At 41.1% G+C, this 27994-nt stretch overlaps 2 protein-coding genes across 7 annotated transcripts in view; one reads left to right on the top strand and one right to left on the bottom strand.

Annotated features, from left to right (window-relative positions):
- Positions 1-27994, top strand: part of LOC108696363 (serine/threonine-protein kinase mTOR) — a 122286-nt gene that overhangs the window by 51830 nt on the left and 42462 nt on the right. For all 6 annotated transcript variants that reach the window (XM_018225661.2, XM_018225660.2, XM_018225659.2 and 3 more), the window contains 2 exons: positions 253-398; positions 26495-26570. In XM_018225661.2, coding sequence (XP_018081150.1) covers positions 253-398; positions 26495-26570 — 222 coding nt within the window. The remainder of the gene's footprint in view (positions 1-252; positions 399-26494; positions 26571-27994) is intronic.
- angptl7.L (angiopoietin like 7 L homeolog) lies at positions 3858-7437 on the bottom strand. Its single transcript, NM_001086105.1, is given in 5 exon segments — positions 3858-4589; positions 5095-5293; positions 5522-5716; positions 5806-5906; positions 6868-7437. Coding segments are annotated over 5 exon segments (1032 nt in total). The 5' UTR covers positions 7235-7437; the 3' UTR covers positions 3858-4419.

The raw sequence follows: 27994 nt of genomic DNA, 5'->3' as shown, positions 1-27994 counted from the left end.
GATTATGAATAATAATATTTAACAGCATCCCTCACCAATGAAGTAGTTGAATTTTCCCCAGCACACAAAGGGCATTTCACCATTCATTTCAACTAACAAAAGACCATGTGCTCTTATTTGTAATGCCCTGTAAACACATGTAGTTGAGAACCTGTTGTAAACAGTGGCCTTGTGTTTATTTTCATATTATTCTTTTCTTAACCTAATCCTGTACTGTATCTTGTCTTATTCTAATTTTGTTCCATGTTTCAGGGGCCTTTGCCACTAAGAGATGACAATGGTGTTGTACTACTTGGAGAAAGGGCATCTAAGTGCAGGGCATATGCCAAAGCACTTCATTATAAAGAATTAGAATTCCAAAAAGGACCTACTCCGGTGATTCTCGAATCACTCATCAGGTAGAGTTTCTGATATGGTTAAATGAATCTCTAGTAACAGTCAAATAAAACGTATGTTTGTTTGTGTGCATAAGTGATCAGTACTGTGACCCCTGCAACCTTCCAGCAGCAGTTCTTGCTCAAATGACTCAAATGATGCTTATTCACAAGGTCACTATACATTCTACACCTTACTATTTGTGGCACTTTAGAATGTTTTCAGCTGCCACATTTTATGTACAATGCATGTCATATGTTACTTCCATTAGACTAAAGACATAGGGCTATGTCTCAGGAAGTTAAATTTATATCTCTTTCTATGTCTTTTTCTCTATATTTAGTATGTACACGTGGGTTCATGCATACGAGTCTTTTTATAAACCATAAATAAGAGAAAACCAAGAGTTCAATAAAAATACAACAAAAAGAGGAGGTTGATTTTTTTGCATTAGCATATGGTCATGTAAGACAGGGAAAGTTTATATTTTTAATAAACATCATTAAGTATTAAAGTAGAAGGAAAGGTAAAATTATTGGGGTGTGCCAAATTGTCTAACAGCCCCAATCATTCTAGTTGAGCCTTTACTGCCAGCTTCTTGTGTTCTTCCAGGGATACCCCCTTTGGGCTTGGGCAAGAGCAGTAAAAATCTTTTTCAGAGACTTCTGTACTGTGCATGCACAATCCTGGAACTAGAGCAGGGGACATCTAGGAAAATGGAAAAAAAATGCTTTTGCATTTTTAATGCTTAATTGGAGTGACAGCCCTGTGTAGCTGGTAAATAGCTAGGATCATGGGAGGAGGGTTATATAAGAACCTTCCACCCTCCCAGTGGTTTTACCATTCATTCTCCTTTCCGAAATAAACCATTATAAGTAGGGTCTAAAAATTTTAATCCACCACCAAGAACTGTTTTTTTATTTTTTATAATTTAGATGAAAAATAATTCTAATAATTTAAAACAACTGCATTACTTATAAATGATGAAAGCAAATGTTTTAGCGCATTGAAATGTTTTTGTTAACACCACGTCATTATAGTAATATTTCTTTATACCAGAAAAATATTTTATTTGTAGACAATAGAAATTAGAAAGAAGAGGCATTTCTAATATAAGCCCCATCTGCGAAAGGGTAAAAAACAGTATTTACACAAAGCATCCAAGTAGATGAGTGATATTCTCAACCTTTTAACAGTGAATATCTTTGTCAGTAAAGCTGCTTCTACCCAGGGCCTAGAAAAAATGTATTTAAATTATTGCTTTCTGGGTATTTAAATTATTGTTTTCTGGGTTCTATTGGTCTTGGTGAACACTGGCACATAAAGCACATTTTTCTTTTTCCATGTCTTTTTCATCCACTGTTTAGTTAACATGCAGTTATGCTACTGCTACTTTTCAGTTCATTATAGCGGTATGTAACAGTCCATACACCGTCTGGCTGTAATCATTAAGTCTAATGCAACATAGGGCGGTTTCTCTGCTGCTTTTTTTCAATCAAAGAATAATAAGTTCTGTTTGTGAAGATGTTTTCATAGCAACCAACTTCTCCTTTGTTTTAAATGCAAAGACCACAGGATGGTCGAAAGCTTGGTTCTTCATTAAGATATTATTTTAGAAATGAAAGCTTACTAATAGATTCCCTACTGGTGTTAAGAGATATCTGATATATTTTTTATACATATCAGCAGAAAACATCTGACTAAGTACATTACTTTTATGTTCAGGTGTTTTTTATCAATTAAAGCCATAATTGAATTGTAGGGGGTTGACTGTGTAATCAAGTGGAGGAGGATATTTACCTGTAGTAGTAATGGTGCAGGTCAAATATTCTAGGGGCAGTGCTGTTCAACTGGTGGCCCACTAAACCTGTATGTGCTTCCCCCACATCAAAGTCTGCCTGCTATGACTGCTTACCTTGTGTAAGCTTTAAAAGGTATCCGTACCAAGATTAACTGGCCCAGTAATTGTCAAATGAAGACCGTAAACTCCTGCATTGTTCACATCTGTGACACATCTATTGTTCACACCCCTAAAGCCCTGTACTATTCACACCTCACACTGAAAGTGCCCACATTGTTCACACCTCATACAACCTGTTGTATGTAGCACAGTATGAACTGCTCAACTTAGAGTGGTCCTGATAGGTTTCCCTGTCTCCCTCCTTTATTCTGCCTTCCCTATGCTCCTTGTGTGTGCCATACTCTGCCTGCCCTATGCTCCGTGTGTGTGTGTGCCATACTCTGCTTGCCCTATGCTCCCTGTATGTGGCATACTCTGCCTTCCCTATGCTCAATGTGTGCCATACTCTGCCTTCCCTATGCTCAATGTGTGTGCCATACTCTGCTTGCCCTATGCTCCTTGTGTGCGCCATATTTTTCCTGCTCTATGCTCCCTGTATGTGGCATACTTTGCCTGCCCTATGCTCCTTGTGTGTTCCATACTCTGTCTTCCCTATGCTCCTTGTGTGTGCCATACTCTTCCTGTCCTATTCTCCCTGTGTGTGCCATGCTTATCCTGTCCTATGCTCCCTATGTATGTCATACTCTGCATTCCCTATGTGTGCCATACTTTGCCTGCCCTACATTCCATGTGTGTGCCATACACTTCCTGCGCGTACCATACTTTGCCTACCCTATGATCCCCGTTTGTGCCATACTCGCCTGCCCTATGCTTCCTGTGTGTGCCATACTCTGCCTGTCCTATGCTACCTGTGGGACGTGAGCCTCCTATTGTTTGTTTTAGTGGTTTGTTAGACTTTTTGAAATTGTTATTAGGGGCCCCTAAGATGTTTGTGCTATCCTATCTACAGGGCAGGAGTAGGCATATGAATCTAAGGGTATGTTTTAATGTGACTTGAAATTTTAGATGAGTGATAACACTGCAGTGAACACCAACCATTACTGTGGACATGGTCTTAAAATTTCTTGTCGTAATATGGGTGTGGTCTGAAGTGGGTGTGGTTTAAAACACTGGCTTAAAACACAGATCCTACAACTACTATCTGCGACATCTCTGTATCAACACCTGGCATTAAATCTGATGTCATGATTTATTTGCACTGCCCCCCCATCTGTACTTTTAAAAAGCGATCTTGTACACACAAGTAGTGTAATTTAAATAATCTACCAGTTTAAATATCAAAAGCAACCAATCATTTTACTGGTCTGCTGTTTGAAAGCAAATGTGAGTGAGTGGCCTCTGTAGATTTCTAGACCTGTAGTAAATTTTGCTGCTTTAGTTGCACTATTCTCAAATTTTGTGTTTGTGACCAACTAAAAGAATAACTGAACACAAACATAAAGATTTACCAAATATTTAAACAGATGATATGTAGTTAAAAAATAATGCATGTATGTGTTTACAGTAACCAGTCTAAGGAGCCATTTTTAGCAATTAGCTTTGTGCTGTTTGTTTGAAACCATGAACTGTGTATGATTTGTTGTTGTGTGCTGAAATCTTAACTGCACTTTAGAAACAGATATGTTACAAAAAATTTATTAATTCCAGTTTCATTAAGCAAATAAAAATAGACTTTACATTATTCTAAAGCAATCACAAGTAGCATTCTATATACAGATTTGATGCAGGACCTTTTGGATTTATGAAATATTTTTGCTTCAGTAACAATTTAGCTTGATTGGTTTAAGATTAAGGTGTCCAGAAGAATATTTTCTTATGTTCTATAAATCTCATTTATGGTACTGTTTTCTTTCTGAGCATAGAGTACTTCTCAATATTTAGTATGTCAGTAACCTTTGTAGGATTGCAGTTGTGTGTCAGAGATGCTAGATCAAATGTCCACCTTCCCAACAGTGAAGTTACGATGCAGACATTGTACTTTTAACGTGTTTAGCCACCATATTGTTGCCCACACTGTTCAGAATTCTGCCTCTTATCCAGTCCCCATCAGGCTATCTCATTAAATTAAATACACAGTGCAGATAAAATCTACAAGAAGAAAAATAGAAGAAGATGTGCCTGGGGATGGCACGGTAATGATGAGGTCATTTGCTGCTCTGCTGATACAATGGCCACATTGTCCTTTAGAGTTGGAAATCTAGAGGTCTGATTTTCATTTCAACTCTTTTAAGTGAATAAGTAGTCCCATGCCAGCCATACCAGCTAATGCCGTCTGAATGCTTGTTGTGCTCTCCACTACGGTAATAAATACCATTGAGGTTAGAATCTGTGCAGCAGTTGTACCAGTATCCACCTGCAAATGAAAGGAAAGATTTTGGAATTCTGCTATGTTAGATTTAATCCTTGATAAAGAAAAAAATACCCCTAGCATACATATTTATTTCTTCCTTGTGGTTATATATCTCTACTTCATGTACTGTTTCAATAAATCTTGACATTTGTTTTTTTAACAAGAATCCTGTAGTCATTTATAAACACTGGCCACATTTGCACCTAGGCAGTAACCCATAGCAACTAGCTTTAGTGATCAGCTGTAGGTTGAGCACTGAAAGTAATCATCTGATTGGTTGCCAGGGTTTACAACCCAGGAGCAAATTTGCCCACCGTTTATAAACAGTGAGACTGTTGTTGGCATTTTGTGCCTGTTTTACATAAAATCAGTGCTTCCATAACTCCAGTATTTTTCTAGAAATAGTTATGAATAAGGAAATGTCGATTACTCTGATAAAGCATGCAGGCATGTGATTGGTTTAAAAAGTGTTACAGCTAGCTTTGTGATTGATCTGATTTGATTTTACCTTTGCGAAGCTCTGCACAATCATCTAGGCATTTGTCATTGTCCTTGTCCTTGGTACTGAATGCAGTATTGTTGTGATAGCGAAGGGAGTCTCTGCCAGCATTTCCACTGTAGTTTCCCAAAAAGAGACGGTAGCTATTTTGCTCGTTGCTGATGGAAAACTGAGAATATTCTGCATACCGGATACCTCCTTCCCAGTCCTTAGAAGAAAAAAAATACAATGAAAATCTGTTCATTTCCTTATTTCACTATACTGTTGTAAATATTCAGTGTTTTTGTGTCTCAGCAATATAGTATTTATTATTCTGTCTAAATACATTTGAAATTTTGTTATCAACTACTTTTGTATATTGAAGAACACAGGATCTAGTTTGTGTCCTGTAGCTATTTTTGCCCACTTTTTAACTGGATAAAAGTACAAATCATACCTCTAACTCTACTCTGAGGACAGTTGGTCTTCGAGTTAAACGATAGATGTGCTCATTTCCCAGCCAGAAATCTCCACGAATGTTTCCAAAGCCCTCACGATACTGCTTCCACTCCCGATTGAAAGAGGTCAGGCCAACCTTACGTCTTTGAATTACAGTCCAGCCACCTCCTTGTGTCTCCATGTCACAGAACACCTTAAAGTAATTTAAGATTCAGTTATTCAAATGGAAGATAAATAAACAGATGACAAGAAAGAAATTAATTCTATGAAAATACTGCTTACCTCAAGTTCTGAACTTCCAAGAAAATCATCTGCAGGTAACTTATAAACACCCGAAATCTTGTAATTCTTCTGGAAGAGTGAGGAGCAGTCATATACCGCATCTGTTAAATTTATATTATAGACTTAGAAAAATCTTTAAAGTTTAAGGGACATTTCAAAAAAACATCAAAAGAGCCCACCTCAGATTATAAACCATTACCGTACTTGTTTATTTAGCAGTTCTAGTAAACTTATATCTGAAAATCTATTTGGGAAAAAAATCTGTTTTAATAAAACTCTAATGTAAACAATGCTCAACAGCTTGAAATTAGAATTTTTAGCAATTTTATCAGGATCCATTTTTGCAATTCTACTGCTTTCCTCATTTTTGTTTTCCCGGAAGAAGTCAACTAGCTCTCCTTAAATTTGCAGGACATTCAGGCCTACAGAAAACACATTTCTATAACCTTTAGTTTAGAAGTTGACTTTTTTTTTACTGAATGTTAAAGAAGTGTTGAAAAACTTTGTATTTAAATAACTGTTAAACAGTTTGTGCATACATCTGATGCAACTATATTTGCATTCGATCAGGAATCCCCATATCTCGTTTAGAAAACCACAGTTTCTTCAAACATTTAATAAAATAAATTAAAATGAGGTGCATAGTTGACTCTAAACTAGTTCCTGAGTCATGAAGTTGATATATCTACTCAATTTAAGGTTATGGAACACTGCACTAAATAAATCTATCTTGTTTTTAACGTCACCCATCGTGCCCATTAAACTATTCCTCCACCTTTCTTTTGAAGGAATTTCAACATTTTGGTGTATTACTTATGCAAACTTTTCAAATTTAGATTCCTACTGAATACTAATATGGAGCATAAAAATAAAAAAAACATTAGGAATTCCTTTTCTAGGAATTTAAAGTACTTCTATGTAACATTTGCTTCATTGGCTTTTGCACCTGTTTACAGAGCTGCTAAGTCAGATACTTTTATGGACCATTTGTCTGCCACTCCATGTTTTTTTGCTGTTAGTACTTTCGTAAGGGGGGTAGTATTGAAAAACAGTCTATCTTACCTGCTGAGGTCTGAGTTAATGTCTGTGCTGCCTGTAACTGCATGATATCCATCTGGTTGTTCATCTCTGAGTATTTTCCTTCAACGTCTGTTACACGTGTTTCCACTTTCTTGTAGCTACCCTCCAATTTCATTACCTGCATTACAACATTCACCCAGTCAGTCTCCTGCTTCTTGCTTAGCTCTCCTAGGAGGCTGCTTAGGTTGGAAATTTGTACTTTCAAGTCTTTTAGTTCTTCACAGCAAGCTGGAACTTTAAAAATTCCATTAGCACCTGGTTTTCTCTTGGGGACCTTCTGCAGGGTAGCAGGGGAGGCTGCTAAAGAGAATATTAAAATAACAATACAAGTAAAATTTCTAATGTTCATCTTGCTTTCCAATTATGTCTGCGGGGTGATTAGAAAAAAAATTGCCTTAGAACATAACAAATTGCTAAGCACAAAATTGTGCAAATGCTTTCTTTCCTGCTCAGTAGAAGGTGTTAGAAATTTCTGAAGCTTGGGTCTTTATGGACCTCGGTTCTATCTGTCTAAGATTATCTGTAAATGTTCTTCTTCTGAATGAAACCTCTGCAGCATCTTAAATATCTGAATTTGGAAGCCGTCCTTTTTTTGCCCTCCCACCATTCCACCTCCTTCTCCTCCCTCCCTTACCAGGTGCCAGCTTGTTTGCAATAAGACTCCAGCCCATTCTTGGATATGGGAGGAGCTTCAACAGTCTGTGCTCTAAGTAGCCTAACCACTTCTAAGTATACAGTCAGTTTAACCCATTGTAGATAGCAGTGCATTTTGGAATGTTCACCAGCTGTGGGGAAAGTCTGGAATGTACATGATTAAGCTTCTGGGGGAAGAATGAATCCTCTCTTTCAGGTGACATCATCCCAAATCAGCCAGTCTGAAAGGCAGCTAAAGTGCTTTATGTTTTAAACATCTGGAAGTCTTTGATGTTTGTCTTACTGGACAAAGTAAAGTCATGATGGGAATCCATTTTCTTAACATTTCTGTGCTAAAATTCAACCTTAGGGTTGTTTTTGTATTTTTTGTGACTTGCAGAACTGGTTAACGTTTGTGTTAAAATATGTTGTGAAATTAGGGTGTAGGTATTTGTGCAGACATAAGATAAAAGCAGAAGGTAATGCTAGGAAAGTAAAAGTTCCAAAGCCTCCCAATTTCACGCCATCTGGCTCAATCACATCGTTTTGTGATGTTGGCAGTAGTACCACAACAATCCGACCTGTATACTCCACCCAACAGGAACATGAGTCCCCAGGGCCCTTTCTCCTTGCTGACACCAAATGAAAAACAGTCCCCTCATCTTTTAAGAATGCAAGCATGAAGATGAGGAAATGTTTCTGCACAGTTGTTAGGGTCTACAGGAGGATGAATGGGATTAAAATCCTGGCATCTGCATAAGCCACTAATTGTTCTGGAAGATAAATATTTTTTTTAAAGACTTTGCAAATGTATAGATGAGTTTTATATCTATATATATATATCTATCTATCTATATATATATATATATATATATATATATATATATATATATATATATATATATATATATATATATATATATATATATATATATATATATATATATATATAATGTGTCTGTGTCTGTGTGTTTTCATTGGTTCAGTGTCCAGAGAAAAATGATATGATGAAGTTTTAAGATTTTTTGTTATTGTACTGTTAGCTTTTTTTTATGTGTAGCGTTAGCTTGAAAAAAGCTGTGTTTCTGTTTTTCATACAAAAAATGTCTTCTGTTTCTGAATTTAACCTATTGACTTTAATTTATGGAAGGTCTGAGCTTGTAAAATAATGGTGTCGTTTTTATTTATTACTATGGCATAAAAGGGGAACTAAAACTTGATGAAGAATATTTTAAAAAATACGGCACATGATGTTTTGGACATTTTCACCAGCCAAAAGCCACAACAGCCCTTTAGCTGTGCCTCTGAGGATGCCACCAGTACCGTCTCATCTTATCTGTTGAGTCACAGCATATTCTCTCTGTTGCTGCCAGTTATATAAACTGGATACACATATGTACAATATAAAATTCACAATACAACGATGATTAGTAATTCAAAATTTACATTACATAAACATAGAAACCTTTTAGAAGTGATCAATGCTTAGTCCTGTTGCATTGTTTTCTGAAAGATAAAACTAATGTAACTTCACTTTTTCATAAGGTTTTGTTTATTTCCAGTAACATCTGAACATGTACTATGTCACTTCACAAAAGATGGTTGCTGCTCTGGACATCCTTAAAGGACATGTAAAGCCTACATTTTCCTACCATGTATATAAGTTTGGCATATTTTCCCCACCCAAGCCACATCATTTGTACTGCATATTCCCTCTCCATTTCCCAGCGCCAAGACATTTACCTAAAAGAAATTGCAGCTTTCACCCGGTGGCCTTTTTCCCTCTGACACATCATCAGTAAAATTGCATCTGCAAACAGGACATGTATACTGTAAAGTTCATGCAATGCATAATGCAGGTTTAAACAGGCACAAGATACTTTGATAAAAAGTAGGGATGCAACGAATTCGGGATTCGGCCAGGATTCTGCCTTTTTCATCAGGATTCGGCCCAATCCTTCTGCCCAGTCGAACCAAATCCGAATTTGCATATGCAAATTAGGAGTGTAGAGGGATATCGCGTGACTTTTTGTCACAAAAGGAAGTAAAAATGTTTTCCCCTTCCCACCCCTAATTTGCATATGCAAATTAGGGTTCGGTTCAGTATTCACCCCTATCCTTTGCGAAGGATTTGGGGGTTCGGTGCATCCCTAATAAAGTTCTGCTGGGGTTGAGCACTGTAATGGTTAAGCTGAACTCAGGCGAGGTAGTTAGGAGAAAAAAATAGTATCAGACAGCTAGAGTTTCTATGGGAATCAGCGATGCTATCTCTTCAATGGCTGTTAGAATGGATTGTTTTGTTTAGTAATCTGAGCTGAGAAGAAATGAGCATGCTCATAAGTCAACAGCCAAAGTAAATTCTTGAGGGAGGGGGCACAGTGGGTTAGAGGAGTAGAAGGATATTTAAGTGATTGAGGGGATGCTGCAGCCTTACTGTTAACCTTTTAACAACCAGATTGACAGGTATCTAAATATTTCAGAGGCGTTTCACTGATTTCATTTTTGTTGGGGGGGGGGCACATTTCCTTAAAGGCATACATCATTCCTGTTGCATTTAAGACGATCGTTTGGGCTACTACAGTAAAAATACATAAAATACAGCATTTCTAGTCACATTGTTTAGTTCTCCTTCAAAGAAAACCTCTTTTACAAATATACTAATTAGCTCATTGAGTGATTGTCACTTTTAATATGGTCTTATTCACGAGCAAGGACAGAAATGTAAACATTTATGATATGCACTTATATTTGTACTGTTTTTGTTTTATACAATATTTTACACATTTATATACAATACACTAATGGCTTAAGATCTGTCAGAAATCAAGAGGTTTGTACTCTTGGTTAGATGCTGTGGAAGAGACTGAAGAATCAATATTGTGACTTTATACTGGTAGTGAAGGAGTTTGAAGCTGAGTCATATCCAAATAAAATCTGGTGGATTCTGTTAAAAAAGTATTTCTGGAAATTACATGAAGGAAGTAATTACAACTAAATGCTTCCATTATGTAAGTATGTACACAGGAGACTTGAACTGCATAATGAAAGAAAAATGTAATACTAAGCAACTTTCCAATATCCATTAATCAAAGTTGCTCGGTGTTTTGTAAATTATAATTTGTAAAATTTAATTTAAAGCAGAATATATTTGCCTCTTTCTGTTGTCTGGTTCTGACTCTTGAAACTGTATAGCAGAAGTCAGTTCTCCTCCAGGTCTGTTAATCGGCTGGCTTCTGCTACATGGTTCAAGTCAAAAGCAGCAGAAAAACAGTAGAAGGGGACAGAAATACCACTATCAATTGCTTTTATATTTGGAAACAGCTTAAAAACTCGCATTTATTTTTATTTATAGAGACATGTCTCTATAGAAATGTATTGCAAGAAACAGCCTATATGTGAATCCTTGTTTCATCTAAATAAATAATTTTTATTAAAAAATGGGTTTTAGTAGTATATGCCACTGTATTGTTCTGAATAACAAACTCCCATTTTGAGTACTAAGGGCCACTAAGGTTTGTACAATTCACAGTGTGCACACAAAATTATATACATGCTAGGTTTCATCAGCCAATAAATGGACAGGGCACTGTAACTCTGTATATTAACATCACAAAATTGTGGCAAAAGTTTATTTTTTCATTTTTGTAATGGGTTTTGGAGCAAGACATCTCATTCATGTATCAGGATACTACAGTGAAATACTGTCCCTTTTACTAAACGGGGTAATCCTTGTTTTTAGCATAAAAAGTGGTGTGAAACATTTATTAAAAAACATACCTGTCGAGGATATTGTAACTTATTTTTTAAGGATCAAAATAACTTGCCTGTCTTAGGATTCTAGATTTTTTTCTACCCTCAAAAAATAAAAGGTGTGGGATACAGAAGGCTCAAATTGGAATGTTGTAATAAAAGTCATATTGCTTGCATCCTTCGAAGCAACTGGACCGTAAAGACAATTTTGTTATAGAAATCAAAGCAAGCACATTTTTACAGCTTCAACAGCTATGTTACCATGTTTGCTACTAAAACATTCCTCCTTGCTAAAAAGTTGCAGTCCCTTCTTGACCTTGTGCATACTTTGCCCTCACTGCTGTGTTGCAAGATTCACTTAACTTGCAGCCTGACAATGTGTATGGCAAGGTATGGGATTATGGCACGGTGTAGGATAGTATATTGCAATTGAACACCACCAAAGTGCTGTAAATACACCAAACCTATCTATCAGTAATATCTAAATGTACACTCATCAAGGTTTACGGCAGGAGTGCCCATACTTCATTAATGTGAGGTCTACTTTTACCGATGTTGTCCCATTATGATCTGCATCCATAAAACCATTGTTAGCATTCTGTTCCATGGAAAATTTTAAATATTGTATCCAGTTATGAGAGAATTGATATTGCTATATTTAACAACTATTTTTTATGAAACCTTAATGTAATAAATATCTGAATGCAAAGCATGAATATGGTGAGTTAGACAAGTTGTTTGTTGACATTGTCTTGAGCTTTACTGGTCCATTGTGTCAGGACTGCCAGACGTACCCGACCCAGAAGTATCCGACGGCGCTATTTACATTCCCGGCGCTCACAGTGAAGATCCAAGATGGCGGCGCCCATGCTGAACACATGGCTGCAGCGTCGCTGTATGATGATGTCATCTCTGGTGCCGGGATCTCATCATAAAAGGGCGCCCAAAACACTGTGACGGCGCCCAAGAATAGGATCCTGGGTTCCTGTTTGTGTTTCCTGTATCCTGATTCCTGCTCCTGCCTTGGTTTTGACCCCCTGCCTGGACTCTTGTTATTTGATCCTGATCTGCCTGCCATTGAACTCTTGCCTGGACTTTGACCTTGATTCTGCTTAACCCTTTGGATACCGCGACCTTGCTCCCTCAAGAGGGCTTCCTCCTTGATCCAGACTACCTCCCTGGAGGGAGCTCCCGGCTCCCTGACATTATTCTTGGGCCATGGATCCCAGTGAGGAAGCTCAGCCAGATTTCGGCAGGGCCTTTCGAGGTCTGCATACTCGCATGGAGGCGTACGAAGCTCGGCAAAATTATGTCGGACGCACGCTGGAGGCGATTTTGGAAAAGTTATCTATGCTGACGCCGACTACTCCAACGCCGACAACGCCCACGCTAGTTGCTGCCGACATGGCTACACAGCCCTCCACTTCTGGTCCACGTATTCCTGCACCGCCTCTCTACAGTGGCGACCCTCAAGCCTGTCGTGGTTTTGTGAATCAGTGCCAGATTCGGTTCGCCCTGCAACCTGCAGAATTTAACTCTGAGAGAGCAAAGGTTGGTTTCGTGATCACTCGTCTGGCAGGGAAAGCGCTCGAATGGGCATCTCCGCACTGGGAGAAGGAGTCTCCTTTAATTGATGATTCCAAAGCCTTCCTTCAAGAATTCCGGACTGTGTTCGATGCTCCCGGTCGGGTGGCGACCGCTGCTTCTCGTCTGTTCCAGATCCGCCAAGGAAATCGCAGTGTTGCAGAATATGCCATTGAATTCCGTACTCTCGCTGCAGAGACTTGTTGGAACAATGATGCCTATCATGCTGCCTTCTACAATGGTCTCTCTATCCGCCTCAAAGATGACCTGGTCTCTCGTGAATTACCCACGCAGGTTGAAGACCTCATTGCTTTGTCTGTCAAGGTGGACACCCGTCAGAGAGAACATCAAGCTGATAGGGACCGAGTCAAGAAATTTCAACCCATGTTGGCTCCTAGCTTTCAAAGACCTATATTACCTCCTGCCCCCCAGCAGCCTTCTGTTATTCCTCCGGATGAACCTATGCAAGTCGGAAGAGCTCGTCTCTCTGAACAGGAGAAACTCCGGAGACGTACGGCTGGACTTTGTCTCTACTGTGGGGGTCAATCTCACTTTGCCAACTCCTGTCCTGTGAAGCCTCAGAGTTCCTCTCTTCAAGGTAACCTTGGAAAGACTCATGTAGGGGGCGTTACTCCCAAGTCACAAGAGAACTCTCACAGGTTTCTTCTGCCTTTACAGATCCGTCTGTCCACTAAGACCATTGTTGGCTCAGCTTTTATTGACTCTGGAGCTGCCGGAAATTTCATGGACGCTCTCTTTGCCAAGCATATGAATGTTCCCCTGTTTCCATTGACTCCTCCACTTCGAGTAACCGCCATTGATGACAGACCCCTTGAATCCGAGTTTATCTCTATGACGACTGGGGAATTGCCTGTGCAGGTTGGGACTTTACACAAAGAAAAGTTATCGTTCCTGATTATTTCCTGTCCTTCTGTTCCAGTCGTCTTGGGGCTTCCCTGGTTACGCCTGCATAACCCTATCATTGATTGGTCCTCAGGGCAGGTTTCCCGTTGGAGTCCATACTGCCAACAGCATTGCCTTCCTGCTGAACCCATCCAGAGGGTGAATATTTCTACGTCAGATTTGAAGACGCTTCCCTCCTTCTACAAGTAATTCTCTGATGTCTTCTGTAAAAAGTCTGCAGAATTTCTCCCTCCTCATCGTCACTACGATTGTCCAGTTGATCTCCTGCCCGGAACCATGCCTCCTAGAGGTCGCACTTATCCTCTCTCCCCAGCAGAGACCGCTGCCATGAAGGAATATATCCAAGAAAATCTCCAGCGGGGGTTTATTCGCCCTTCTACTTCTCCTGCAGGGGCTGGATTCTTCTTCGTGGAGAAGGATGGAGGCCTACGTCCTTGTATTGACTACCGGGGTCTTAATAAAATCACCGTTAAGAACCGGTATCCCTTGCCTCTGATCGCAGAACTTTTTGACCAACTGAAGGGGGCTAAAATCTTCACTAAGTTGGATCTCCGTGGGGCGTATAACCTCATCCGCATCCGTGAAGGTGACGAATGGAAGACAGCATTCAACACTCGTGATGGGCACTATGAGTACCTCGTAATGCCCTTTGGTCTCTGCAATGCCCCCGCTGTCTTTCAAGAATTCGTGAACGACATTTTCCCGGGATCTCTTGCGAAAGTTTGTGGTCGTGTACCTGGATGACATCCTGATTTTCTCCAAGGACCTTGCAAGCCATCGCTCCCAGGTGAAGGAAGTACTCTCTCGTTTGAGGAAGAACTCTCTCTTTGCCAAACTGGAGAAATGTGTGTTTGAAGTGTCCAAGATTCCTTTTCTGGGCTATATCATCTCCCCAGAGGGTTTCGAGATGGATCCTGTGAAAGTGTCTGCAATCCAAGAGTGGCCCCTACCGCTGAGCACTAAGGCAATCCAGAGATTCATTGGTTTTGCCAATTACTACCGGCAATTCATTAAGGGGTTCTCTTCTCGCATTGCTCCTATCCTGGCCCTCATCCGAAAAGGGGGTAAACCCAGCTTGTGGCCCCCGTCTGCTATTGAAGCCTTTCAATCCCTGAAGGATGCCTTCACTTCCGCTTTGGTTCTCCGCCATCCTGATCCGGAGTTACCTTTCTTCATCGAGGTGGATGCTTCTGAAGTTGGAGCTGGAGCTATCTTGTCCCAAAGACATCCCTCTGATGGAAAGTTGCACCCATGTGCATATTTCTCTAAGAAGTTCTCTCCTGCCGAACATAATTATGATGTAGGAAATCGAGAACTCCTGGCTGTCAAGCTTGCCTTAGAAGAGTGGCGTCACCTCCTTGAAGGTTCCTTGATCCCAGTCACGATCTATACAGATCATAAGAATCTTGAGTTCATTCAATCTCTCAAGAGGCTGAATCCCAGACAAGCAAGGTGGGCTCTCTTCTTCTCTCGATTTAACTTTGTCTTGACTTATCGCCCTGGCTCCAAGAATCGGAAAACCGATGCTCTGTCTCGAAGTTTCACTCCGGTGGATCGTACTCCTGAAAGACAAGAGCCAATTATTCCTCCTGTCAAGATCATCGCTTCTTTATACCCTCAATTTGCTGATCAAATTCTGGCTGGTCAATCTTCTGCTCCTCCTGATACTCCCATCGGAATGGCATTCGTACCTCCTGAACTTCGTCTGCCTATCCTGCAACAGACTCATAGCTCCAAGCAAGCGGGACACCCTGGTCCTGCTAAGACTCTAGAACTTTTACGGCGTCTAGTCTGGTGGCCGACTATTGGTAAAGATGTCAAAGACTTTGTTGCTGCTTGTACCGTTTGTGCCACTTCCAAGCCTAGCCATTCTCGCCCTAGCGGGTTACTACAGCCTTTGCCTGTCCCCTCTCGTCCTTGGACGCATTTGGCAATGGACTTCATAGTCGAACTTCCTCCCTCCAGTGGGAACACCGTGATCTGGGTCGTCATAGATCGTTTTAGCAAGATGGCCCACTTCATCCCTTTACGGAAGCTTCCATCTGCAGTGGAGTTGTCACAGTTGTTTATTCAATTCATTTTCCGCCTGCATGGCTTCCCGGCGGAGATTGTCTCTGACAGAGGTTCCCAGTTCACGGCGAAGTTTTGGCGTTCCTTATGCAAGGTCTTGGGTATTGCTCTCCAATTCTCCTCTGCCTATCATCCCCAAACGAATGGGGCAGCGGAGCGAGTGAATCAAGCCTTAGAACAATTCCTGAGAAATCATGTCTCCCTCTGCCAAGATGATTGGTCTGACCTTCTCCCGTGGGCGGAATTTGCTCATAACAACGCCTGTCATTCATCCACTGGAAGATCTCCATTCATGTCTGTGTATGGCCAACATCCTCAAGCCTTTCCGCAAGACTTTGTTTTGACTGATGTCCCAGCCGCTGATGACCATGCGGCCCATATGTCCGCTATTTGGGCTGCAACCAAGTCTAATTTGGAGAAGAGTGCTCTTGTGCACAAGACCTTCGCGGATCGGAGACGTAGGTCCTCTCCTCTCTTCAAGGTTGGTGATAAAGTTTGGCTTTCTTCCCGAAACATTCGTCTGAAGGTGCCATCTCCCAAGTTGGGTCCGAGGTTTGTGGGTCCATTTCCCATCTTGGAGATTATCAATCCTGTGGCTGTCAGACTTCAGCTTCCCCCTGAGATGCGAATCCCCAACGTGTTTCATGTCTCCTTGGTGAAACCCGATACCTCCAACCGCTTTTCTATTGACCAGTCTCCCCCTCCTACTATCTCTGTGGATGGTCAACAAGAATATGAGGTGGAAAAGATCCTTGACTCCAGAATCTCCAGGGGTTCTCTTCAGTACCTCATCAAGTGGAAGGGCTTTGGCCCTGAAGAATGCTCCTGGGAAGGACACTCTGATGTTCATGCTCCTCGTCTTGTGAGGGATTTCCACGCCAGGTTTCCCCAAAAGCCTTGTCCTGGTGGTCCAGAGGCCCCCCGTGGGGGGAAGGGGTACTGTCAGGACTGCCAGACGTATCCGACCCAGAAGTATCTGACGGCGCTGTTTACATTCCCGGCGGTCACAGTGAAGATCCAAGATGGCGGCGCCCATGCTGAACACATGGCTGCAGCGTCGCTGTATGATGATGTCATCTCTGGTGCCGGGATCTCATCATAAAAGGGCGCCCAAAACACTGTGACGGCGCCCAAGAATAGGATTTGCTGCCATTAATCCTGGGTTCCTGTTTGTGTTTCCTGTATCCTGATTCCTGCTCCTGCCTTGGTTTTGACCCCCTGCCTGGACTCTTGTTATTTGATCCTGATCTGCCTGCCATTGAACTCTTGCCTGGACTTTGACCTTGATTCTGCTTAACCCTTTGGATACCGCGACCTTGCTCCCTCAAGAGGGCTTCCTCCTTGATCCAGACTACCTCCCTGGAGGGAGCTCCCGGCTCCCTGACATTATTCTTGGGCCATGGATCCCAGTGAGGAAGCTCAGCCAGATTTCGGCAGGGCCTTTCGAGGTCTGCATACTCGCATGGAGGCGTACGAAGCTCGGCAAAATTATGTCGGACGCACGCTGGAGGCGATTTTGGAAAAGTTATCTATGCTGACGCCGACTACTCCAACGCCGACAACGCCCACGCTAGTTGCTGCCGACATGGCTACACAGCCCTCCACTTCTGGTCCACGTATTCCTGCACCGCCTCTCTACAGTGGCGACCCTCAAGCCTGTCGTGGTTTTGTGAATCAGTGCCAGATTCGGTTCGCCCTGCAACCTGCAGAATTTAACTCTGAGAGAGCAAAGGTTGGTTTCGTGATCACTCGTCTGGCAGGGAAAGCGCTCGAATGGGCATCTCCGCACTGGGAGAAGGAGTCTCCTTTAATTGATGATTCCAAAGCCTTCCTTCAAGAATTCCGGACTGTGTTCGATGCTCCCGGTCGGGTGGCGACCGCTGCTTCTCGTCTGTTCCAGATCCGCCAAGGAAATCGCAGTGTTGCAGAATATGCCATTGAATTCCGTACTCTCGCTGCAGAGACTTGTTGGAACAATGATGCCTATCATGCTGCCTTCTACAATGGTCTCTCTATCCGCCTCAAAGATGACCTGGTCTCTCGTGAATTACCCACGCAGGTTGAAGACCTCATTGCTTTGTCTGTCAAGGTGGACACCCGTCAGAGAGAACATCAAGCTGATAGGGACCGAGTCAAGAAATTTCAACCCATGTTGGCTCCTAGCTTTCAAAGACCTATATTACCTCCTGCCCCCCAGCAGCCTTCTGTTATTCCTCCGGATGAACCTATGCAAGTCGGAAGAGCTCGTCTCTCTGAACAGGAGAAACTCCGGAGACGTACGGCTGGACTTTGTCTCTACTGTGGGGGTCAATCTCACTTTGCCAACTCCTGTCCTGTGAAGCCTCAGAGTTCCTCTCTTCAAGGTAACCTTGGAAAGACTCATGTAGGGGGCGTTACTCCCAAGTCACAAGAGAACTCTCACAGGTTTCTTCTGCCTTTACAGATCCGTCTGTCCACTAAGACCATTGTTGGCTCAGCTTTTATTGACTCTGGAGCTGCCGGAAATTTCATGGACGCTCTCTTTGCCAAGCATATGAATGTTCCCCTGTTTCCATTGACTCCTCCACTTCGAGTAACCGCCATTGATGACAGACCCCTTGAATCCGAGTTTATCTCTATGACGACTGGGGAATTGCCTGTGCAGGTTGGGACTTTACACAAAGAAAAGTTATCGTTCCTGATTATTTCCTGTCCTTCTGTTCCAGTCGTCTTGGGGCTTCCCTGGTTACGCCTGCATAACCCTATCATTGATTGGTCCTCAGGGCAGGTTTCCCGTTGGAGTCCATACTGCCAACAGCATTGCCTTCCTGCTGAACCCATCCAGAGGGTGAATATTTCTACGTCAGATTTGAAGACGCTTCCCTCCTTCTACAAGTAATTCTCTGATGTCTTCTGTAAAAAGTCTGCAGAATTTCTCCCTCCTCATCGTCACTACGATTGTCCAGTTGATCTCCTGCCCGGAACCATGCCTCCTAGAGGTCGCACTTATCCTCTCTCCCCAGCAGAGACCGCTGCCATGAAGGAATATATCCAAGAAAATCTCCAGCGGGGGTTTATTCGCCCTTCTACTTCTCCTGCAGGGGCTGGATTCTTCTTCGTGGAGAAGGATGGAGGCCTACGTCCTTGTATTGACTACCGGGGTCTTAATAAAATCACCGTTAAGAACCGGTATCCCTTGCCTCTGATCGCAGAACTTTTTGACCAACTGAAGGGGGCTAAAATCTTCACTAAGTTGGATCTCCGTGGGGCGTATAACCTCATCCGCATCCGTGAAGGTGACGAATGGAAGACAGCATTCAACACTCGTGATGGGCACTATGAGTACCTCGTAATGCCCTTTGGTCTCTGCAATGCCCCCGCTGTCTTTCAAGAATTCGTGAACGACATTTTCCCGGGATCTCTTGCGAAAGTTTGTGGTCGTGTACCTGGATGACATCCTGATTTTCTCCAAGGACCTTGCAAGCCATCGCTCCCAGGTGAAGGAAGTACTCTCTCGTTTGAGGAAGAACTCTCTCTTTGCCAAACTGGAGAAATGTGTGTTTGAAGTGTCCAAGATTCCTTTTCTGGGCTATATCATCTCCCCAGAGGGTTTCGAGATGGATCCTGTGAAAGTGTCTGCAATCCAAGAGTGGCCCCTACCGCTGAGCACTAAGGCAATCCAGAGATTCATTGGTTTTGCCAATTACTACCGGCAATTCATTAAGGGGTTCTCTTCTCGCATTGCTCCTATCCTGGCCCTCATCCGAAAAGGGGGTAAACCCAGCTTGTGGCCCCCGTCTGCTATTGAAGCCTTTCAATCCCTGAAGGATGCCTTCACTTCCGCTTTGGTTCTCCGCCATCCTGATCCGGAGTTACCTTTCTTCATCGAGGTGGATGCTTCTGAAGTTGGAGCTGGAGCTATCTTGTCCCAAAGACATCCCTCTGATGGAAAGTTGCACCCATGTGCATATTTCTCTAAGAAGTTCTCTCCTGCCGAACATAATTATGATGTAGGAAATCGAGAACTCCTGGCTGTCAAGCTTGCCTTAGAAGAGTGGCGTCACCTCCTTGAAGGTTCCTTGATCCCAGTCACGATCTATACAGATCATAAGAATCTTGAGTTCATTCAATCTCTCAAGAGGCTGAATCCCAGACAAGCAAGGTGGGCTCTCTTCTTCTCTCGATTTAACTTTGTCTTGACTTATCGCCCTGGCTCCAAGAATCGGAAAACCGATGCTCTGTCTCGAAGTTTCACTCCGGTGGATCGTACTCCTGAAAGACAAGAGCCAATTATTCCTCCTGTCAAGATCATCGCTTCTTTATACCCTCAATTTGCTGATCAAATTCTGGCTGGTCAATCTTCTGCTCCTCCTGATACTCCCATCGGAATGGCATTCGTACCTCCTGAACTTCGTCTGCCTATCCTGCAACAGACTCATAGCTCCAAGCAAGCGGGACACCCTGGTCCTGCTAAGACTCTAGAACTTTTACGGCGTCTAGTCTGGTGGCCGACTATTGGTAAAGATGTCAAAGACTTTGTTGCTGCTTGTACCGTTTGTGCCACTTCCAAGCCTAGCCATTCTCGCCCTAGCGGGTTACTACAGCCTTTGCCTGTCCCCTCTCGTCCTTGGACGCATTTGGCAATGGACTTCATAGTCGAACTTCCTCCCTCCAGTGGGAACACCGTGATCTGGGTCGTCATAGATCGTTTTAGCAAGATGGCCCACTTCATCCCTTTACGGAAGCTTCCATCTGCAGTGGAGTTGTCACAGTTGTTTATTCAATTCATTTTCCGCCTGCATGGCTTCCCGGCGGAGATTGTCTCTGACAGAGGTTCCCAGTTCACGGCGAAGTTTTGGCGTTCCTTATGCAAGGTCTTGGGTATTGCTCTCCAATTCTCCTCTGCCTATCATCCCCAAACGAATGGGGCAGCGGAGCGAGTGAATCAAGCCTTAGAACAATTCCTGAGAAATCATGTCTCCCTCTGCCAAGATGATTGGTCTGACCTTCTCCCGTGGGCGGAATTTGCTCATAACAACGCCTGTCATTCATCCACTGGAAGATCTCCATTCATGTCTGTGTATGGCCAACATCCTCAAGCCTTTCCGCAAGACTTTGTTTTGACTGATGTCCCAGCCGCTGATGACCATGCGGCCCATATGTCCGCTATTTGGGCTGCAACCAAGTCTAATTTGGAGAAGAGTGCTCTTGTGCACAAGACCTTCGCGGATCGGAGACGTAGGTCCTCTCCTCTCTTCAAGGTTGGTGATAAAGTTTGGCTTTCTTCCCGAAACATTCGTCTGAAGGTGCCATCTCCCAAGTTGGGTCCGAGGTTTGTGGGTCCATTTCCCATCTTGGAGATTATCAATCCTGTGGCTGTCAGACTTCAGCTTCCCCTGAGATGCGAATCCCCAACGTGTTTCATGTCTCCTTGGTGAAACCCGATACCTCCAACCGCTTTTCTATTGACCAGTCTCCCCCTCCTACTATCTCTGTGGATGGTCAACAAGAATATGAGGTGGAAAAGATCCTTGACTCCAGAATCTCCAGGGGTTCTCTTCAGTACCTCATCAAGTGGAAGGGCTTTGGCCCTGAAGAATGCTCCTGGGAAGGACACTCTGATGTTCATGCTCCTCGTCTTGTGAGGGATTTCCACGCCAGGTTTCCCCAAAAGCCTTGTCCTGGTGGTCCAGAGGCCCCCCGTGGGGGGAAGGGGTACTGTCAGGACTGCCAGACGTACCCGACCCAGAAGTATCTGACGGCGCTGTTTACATTCCCGGCGGTCACAGTGAAGATCCAAGATGGCGGCGCCCATGCTGAACACATGGCTGCAGCGTCGCTGTATGATGATGTCATCTCTGGTGCCGGGATCTCATCATAAAAGGGCGCCCAAAACACTGTGACGGCGCCCAAGAATAGGATTTGCTGCCATTAATCCTGGGTTCCTGTTTGTGTTTCCTGTATCCTGATTCCTGCTCCTGCCTTGGTTTTGACCCCCTGCCTGGACTCTTGTTATTTGATCCTGATCTGCCTGCCATTGAACTCTTGCCTGGACTTTGACCTTGATTCTGCTTAACCCTTTGGATACCGCGACCTTTCTCCCTCAAGAGGGCTTCCTCCTTGATTCAGACTACCTCCCTGGAGGGAGCTCCCGGCTCCCTGACACATTGGTAGATTCCGATCTACCTTTTGGGCACCCCTGGTTTACAGTGGCGTTATCCCTGATATCTGAGACTACAGTTCCTAGCTCCAAGTGCAAAACACAATTTGTGTGGTAACAGCTGAACTAGTATTGGAAGCCACAAGACAAACCTCAAAGAAACATAAAAGTGTCAAACTACAGTAAAAAGAAAAATAACACACACACACATTTTAATCACTACCACATGTAAACATTGCATAAAATAACCCAATTAGTTGCAAAGGGGATTTAGTGGGAGCTTCAAAGACTTCTCATGAGAATTAAATAATGCAGATAATTCTTTCAGGTCAAAAGGTTACACTGTAAAGCCTGTGGTAGGTCAAAAATTACTCCAAAAAAGAACTGTTGTATATACTACAGTGACAGCTGGAAGCTCTACAATGGTGATTTCATATTCTGATCCACTGAGATAACATTAGTAATTACCACTTCTTTTCAGCATAACAACAGTAAAACTGTAAAATGTTACACTGAGATGAGATTAAGAAATTCTCTGCATTTAGCAGAGAACTGATTTACATGTAGTTGTGACTGTGGAAGCTCATGAGTAGTATCTATTGTTAAAACCAGCATTTGGAATCCTTGAAAGAAACCCTTCATCAAGATAAAAGTCATTAACTTCATCCAACTAGGTCTTTTATAATTTGCCTTTCTGTAAACACATACATACCAGAGTGACATATTGTAGAATAATGGGTTACAACTCACATAGAGGCTCTACAATGCAATGCACACTTAACCCACAAAGCAGCACCTGCATAAATAAATGTAGTACAGGTATGGGATCAGTTATCCAGAAACCCTTTATCCAGACAACTCCGAATTATGTAAGGGCCTTCTCCCATAGAATCCATTTTATCCAAATAATCCAAATATTTAAAAATGAGTTTTCTCTTTCTCTGCAATAATAAAACAGTAGCTTGCATGTGAAACAAACTTATTGGAAGCAAAACCAGCCTATTGGGTTTATTTAATATTTACATGATTTTCTAGTAGACTTAAGGAATGAAGATCCAAATTACTGAAAGATCTGTTAATTGGGAAAACCCCAGGTCCCCAGCATTCTGGATAACAGGTCCCATACCTGTACAGTATAGACTTTCTCACCATCATTTCTTGCACACTTACGGTAAGTAACCTTAAAACTATATCACTCACAGTAATGTAATGAAGCTGCCGTTCGCTTGCCTTTTAAACAATGCTTATCCTCAGAGACGAGCTTCATGAAACCTGCCACTTAAAAAAGTTGATTTTATACTACTCATACCAAGAAGACATTTTATACCACTTGTTTACTACTCATACTAATAAGACAAATGTAGGCAAGTAATATTTTTTGCATGAAAATGCGAATGTGTGAAATGTGGTTTCTTTTTTTCAGGTCACAATTTTACACTTGGCTACAGAGTTGTACAAAATAATTACATGGCTTTATAAACATCCATGGTTTTATATGGTGTTCCATAGAGTTAAAGTGGCAAAGTTTGGTAGGGATAGATAGGTGACGAAATACACTTTCACTTGGCAAGCATCTGTCACCCATTCTTGCAAACTATAGCTCTTCAAAACTTGGAATTAAGTTGTTTTAATGACTGCTAGATTGTAAGTGTTTGAACAACTTCTACAAGAATTAAATCTAATATTTAAGGCTGAAATTATATGTTAACAGATTTTATGTGACGTGCTTGTACACATAGAGGGGGGTATTGTGGGAAAAAACACTTTAGATACACTATTCATTTTTCTGTTAAAGTGAAAGGTTATTTAATCAAGGTCTTTAAATAATTTTAAACAACCTGTTTTTTTGAAGGTCTTTAGAGGATTTTAAATGAAATACCTCTCTAGGCCTGTTAAATTCACAACCAAAGAACAGACTGCAGACTGTGTTTTTATATTTTTTTAATTGCTTATTGTTCATGATATTATACTAATTCTAATTTAAGTTACGTTTGATAGCAACTTTAAAGGGATCCTGTCATCGGAAAACATGTTTTTTTTCAAAACGCATCAGTTAATAGTGCTACTCCAGCAGAATTCTGCACTGAAATCCATTTCTCAAAAGAGCAAACAGATTTTTTTTTTTATTCAATTTTGAAATCTGGTGCCCCTGGTCATGTGACTTGTGCCTGCACTTTAGGAGAGAAATGCTTTCTGGCAGGCTGCTGTTTTTCCTCTCAATGTAACTGAATGTGTCTCATGTGAGACATGGGTTTTTACTATTGAGTGTTGTTCTTGGATCTACCAGGCAGCTGTTATCTTTTGTTAGGGAGCTGCTATCTGGTTACCTTCCCATTGTTCTTTTGTTTGGCTGCTGGGGGGGGGGAGGGAGGGGGTGATATCACTCCAACTTGCAGTACAGCAGTAAAGAGTGATTGAAGTTTATCAGAGCACAAGTCACATGACCAGGGGCAGCTGGGAAATAGACAATATGTCTAGCCCCATGTCAGATTTCAAAATTGAATATAAAAAAAATCTGTTTGCTCTTTTGAGAAATGGATTACAGTGCAGGCACTAGTAACTGATTCATTTTGAAAAAAAATGTTTTTCCCATGACAGTATCCCTTTAAAGTCTACTCATGCACAACCACCCCAAACAAAAATAAAGAATTGAGGGTTAAGATACCTTTTAATGGACCAAAGTTGTACATAACTGCTTTATTGCATAGATTTCCATCATATTAGGTACTACTTTTTATGTCTTCCTGTTAAGGATATAAATTTGATATTTTTTCAGCTCCAACGTTACTTCATCGTTGAGTTAAAAATATTCCATTAAAGGGATACTAACTTTTAAAATCTCTGACAAGTCATTCCCAGGACTTGATTTCCTGATGCTGCCCCCCCCCCCCCAATCATATTTTGACTGGGACAGCCATCTGGACTTCTACCCTCAGGCTTGTCCCTTATTTCTCCTATTTTGCAAGTATGTTGCCATATAGACATAGGAGTAAAGTTAACATTTGTATAGAACATGGTTTACGTCTGCGTAAACTGTCAAACTGTTTACTTCAGCTTTATTTTCTCCCTTTTTTACAAATACAAGAGCCCCAAGTAGAGGTCATGTATAGACCATGCTGTTTTATTGAAGTTCGTGGAGGAGGTCTCAGACAGTTCAAACAATAACTCATCCTTCCTCTTTGGTAAAAATGCTGTACTCTCATATTTTCTGCCAGATTAGATGGATTTATTTCCTATAAATATCATGCATGGAATAGTGTCAATTTTGATAGTGTTTAAATGTATTGGGGGTTATTTAAAGAAATATGTGAAATATATTAAGTGTGTCATAAAAATATTTCCTTTGCATTGAATAGTTTTGGCAAACCTGGAAATTATTTGAGATGAAGGAAAAAATCAGATAGAGATTTTACCAGTACACAATGTATTTAATAAAAATGTTTGCTCCTTTTTATGCAAATTATTTCCCCTTTGTAATGTTCAGTTATTTAACACCTCACAACTGTGTGGAGGTTTTAAAAAAACATTTGCTAGCAATACAGAAACAAAGTATGTTTTGTTATCTCAGCAGTAATTTTTCAACAAGTATCTTGCTGACAGAATAAAATTGGTGTAATTAGTGGTACATTTATAAAGCTCTAGTGTATTTCTTACACATGAATTAATGGCATGCTTCACACATATTTAACACATAACCACATATTTATAAAGGTTGTTTGTTTCCAAATTATTTCATTATTTTCACTACTCTTGACCCGGTATAACCCATTATAGTCAGTGAGACAAATGCAAATATCAAAAACTTTCTGCAGTGAAAAGTCATATAAAATGCAGAATTCTACACTTTTCTACATGTATTAATTTCATCCTTTTAAACACTTTTATAATGACAACTTATGTGTGCATTTGCATTTTATATCTAAAACAAAACAAAATCTCTCTTTACTTTGCAGGATTGTATTGTCACCCATGTGACACTTTAGGTGCCTCACGTGGCCACACCTATTTCCCAGTTGGTGATAGTGTAAAAAGAAGCTCCTTAATTTTTATTCCTTTGCTCCTGACACAATCTCACCATCCTGGAAATCAACAGTGCTTCTTTCTTTTTTGTTTTGTTTTTATTCCTGTGCATACGGTCAATTTTTTCTGCAGTTTTAGAAACAGTGTACTTTTAGTGTGGGCACAGTGGACTCTCTGAGCAATTGCTAAATGATTTGTCATACTTAATTAAAAAAAACAATAAATGCATGTCTGCACTTAATTAAAAAAAAACAAGCACATTTCTACATCTACATTGTACGTGCATATAAGTATTTGAATGGTCCATAGACTATCTGCAGGCAGATGTCAAGGTTTCATTTGAAGGTCACAAGCATGGGGGTTTTATAGCTAATCACAGAGGGAATGCCTGTGTATCAATGTAGTCTTTGAAATAATTTGCTAGTGAAGAAATACCTTTTATTTTTTGAAAATGGACTGAAGAAAAACTAATATTTCTCCTTTTGGCAGTATTAACAATAAACTCCAGCAACCAGAAGCTGCATCCGGGGTTTTAGAATTTGCAATGAAACATTATGGTGAAATGGTAAGTTCATTTTTTTCTTTATGAAATAGAAATGTAGTTACACCAGATTATGTAGCTACATCAGTGGCATGCATGTGTTTGCTTAAAGGGCATGTAAAGTCAAAAAAATAAAATCCAATTTTTACTTTCTCTGAAAAAGAAACCTATCTCCAATATACTTTAATTAAAAAATGTGTACTGTTTTTATAAGAAACCTGACAGTATGCAGTTAAATTCTCCATTCATTTACTGCTGTGGATAGGAATTGTCAGACAGTCCCTAACTGCTGGGCAGGGAAACAATCATACTTATGCCTTACTTCCCAGCCATGCAGAACTCAAACAGCTTTGTTTGTTTCTCTGTAGAGCAGTCGGCGACTGTGCAGGGATTTGTATTGGCTTTTATTTTGGCTTTACAACCCCTTTACTGTTTCCAATTCCAGCTGCAGGTACAAAGCTCAAGGAGCCCGATTTAAACAGATAAACAGGGATTCTATGTGGAGGATTATTTTTCTGCAGCCACTGGTTCTGCAGAATTGGAGAACGTTTGTATTAAACAATACAAAAACTATAAAATCCACATTAGATTACATGACAACACAGGACCCAGTGCAGTCTGCCTATTCTGGTTATTAAACAGTCTTGCTGTATCAGCGTCTGGCAGATATTATTTGACTTGTGCTGTTTTGATAATCTCTAAGCAGCCCAGACCACACTGAGCATGTGTGTAGTCTTGCCCTTGCAAAGATGTTTAACAAAGCTACAAGATGCTGACTCCCTGTGGCCAACTTTGAAAGCATAAATCATTTGTTTGATTAGGTTTGTGGTGCAGTAAGTTCATGTTTATGTTTAGTATACAGGATTTCTAGCCTTATTCTATTTTAGACTTTACTTCCCATTTAAAGACTGAAATTGTCTTTGAATGAAAATATAGTGCTGTACATGTAGGCTGTAGCTGTGTATATTTTCCCCAAATGTAAAAATGCATACAATGTACAATATAATATGAATTCAGAACATATACCTATGTGTGGCATATGCCATACAACCTAACCCAGTCTATCTTAAATCAGTGTTACATATACATGACCTTTGTATAAGAACTGGTCTATCTCCTTTTAATTGGTGCATTTCAATGGTTCCTAATGGATACAAGCTCAACAGAAGCAAGCAGCACTGCAGCTCCTAATAGAGCTGTGCATATTTGGAATAATGCATAATTTATTTAGAACTGTCCACTCTGTCTTCTGTTTCCAAATTATCTCTCGTTTAAAAGGGAAAAGAAATGGTAGATAAACTCTCGAAAAGAGGTACATTTTTATCATTTAACATTTCATCCTTTTAATAAATTATAGTATTTTCTGAATCTGCATTAATAAAATATGTGTCTGTATATACATATATACATACATGTATCTAAATGTTTTTATGGTATATTTTTTCATC

Source organism: Xenopus laevis, chromosome 7L (genome assembly GCF_017654675.1).
Source record: "Xenopus laevis strain J_2021 chromosome 7L, Xenopus_laevis_v10.1, whole genome shotgun sequence".
NCBI classification, from domain to species: Eukaryota; Metazoa; Chordata; class Amphibia; order Anura; family Pipidae; genus Xenopus; species Xenopus laevis.
This window is presented reverse-complemented; position numbering and strand designations above follow the sequence as displayed.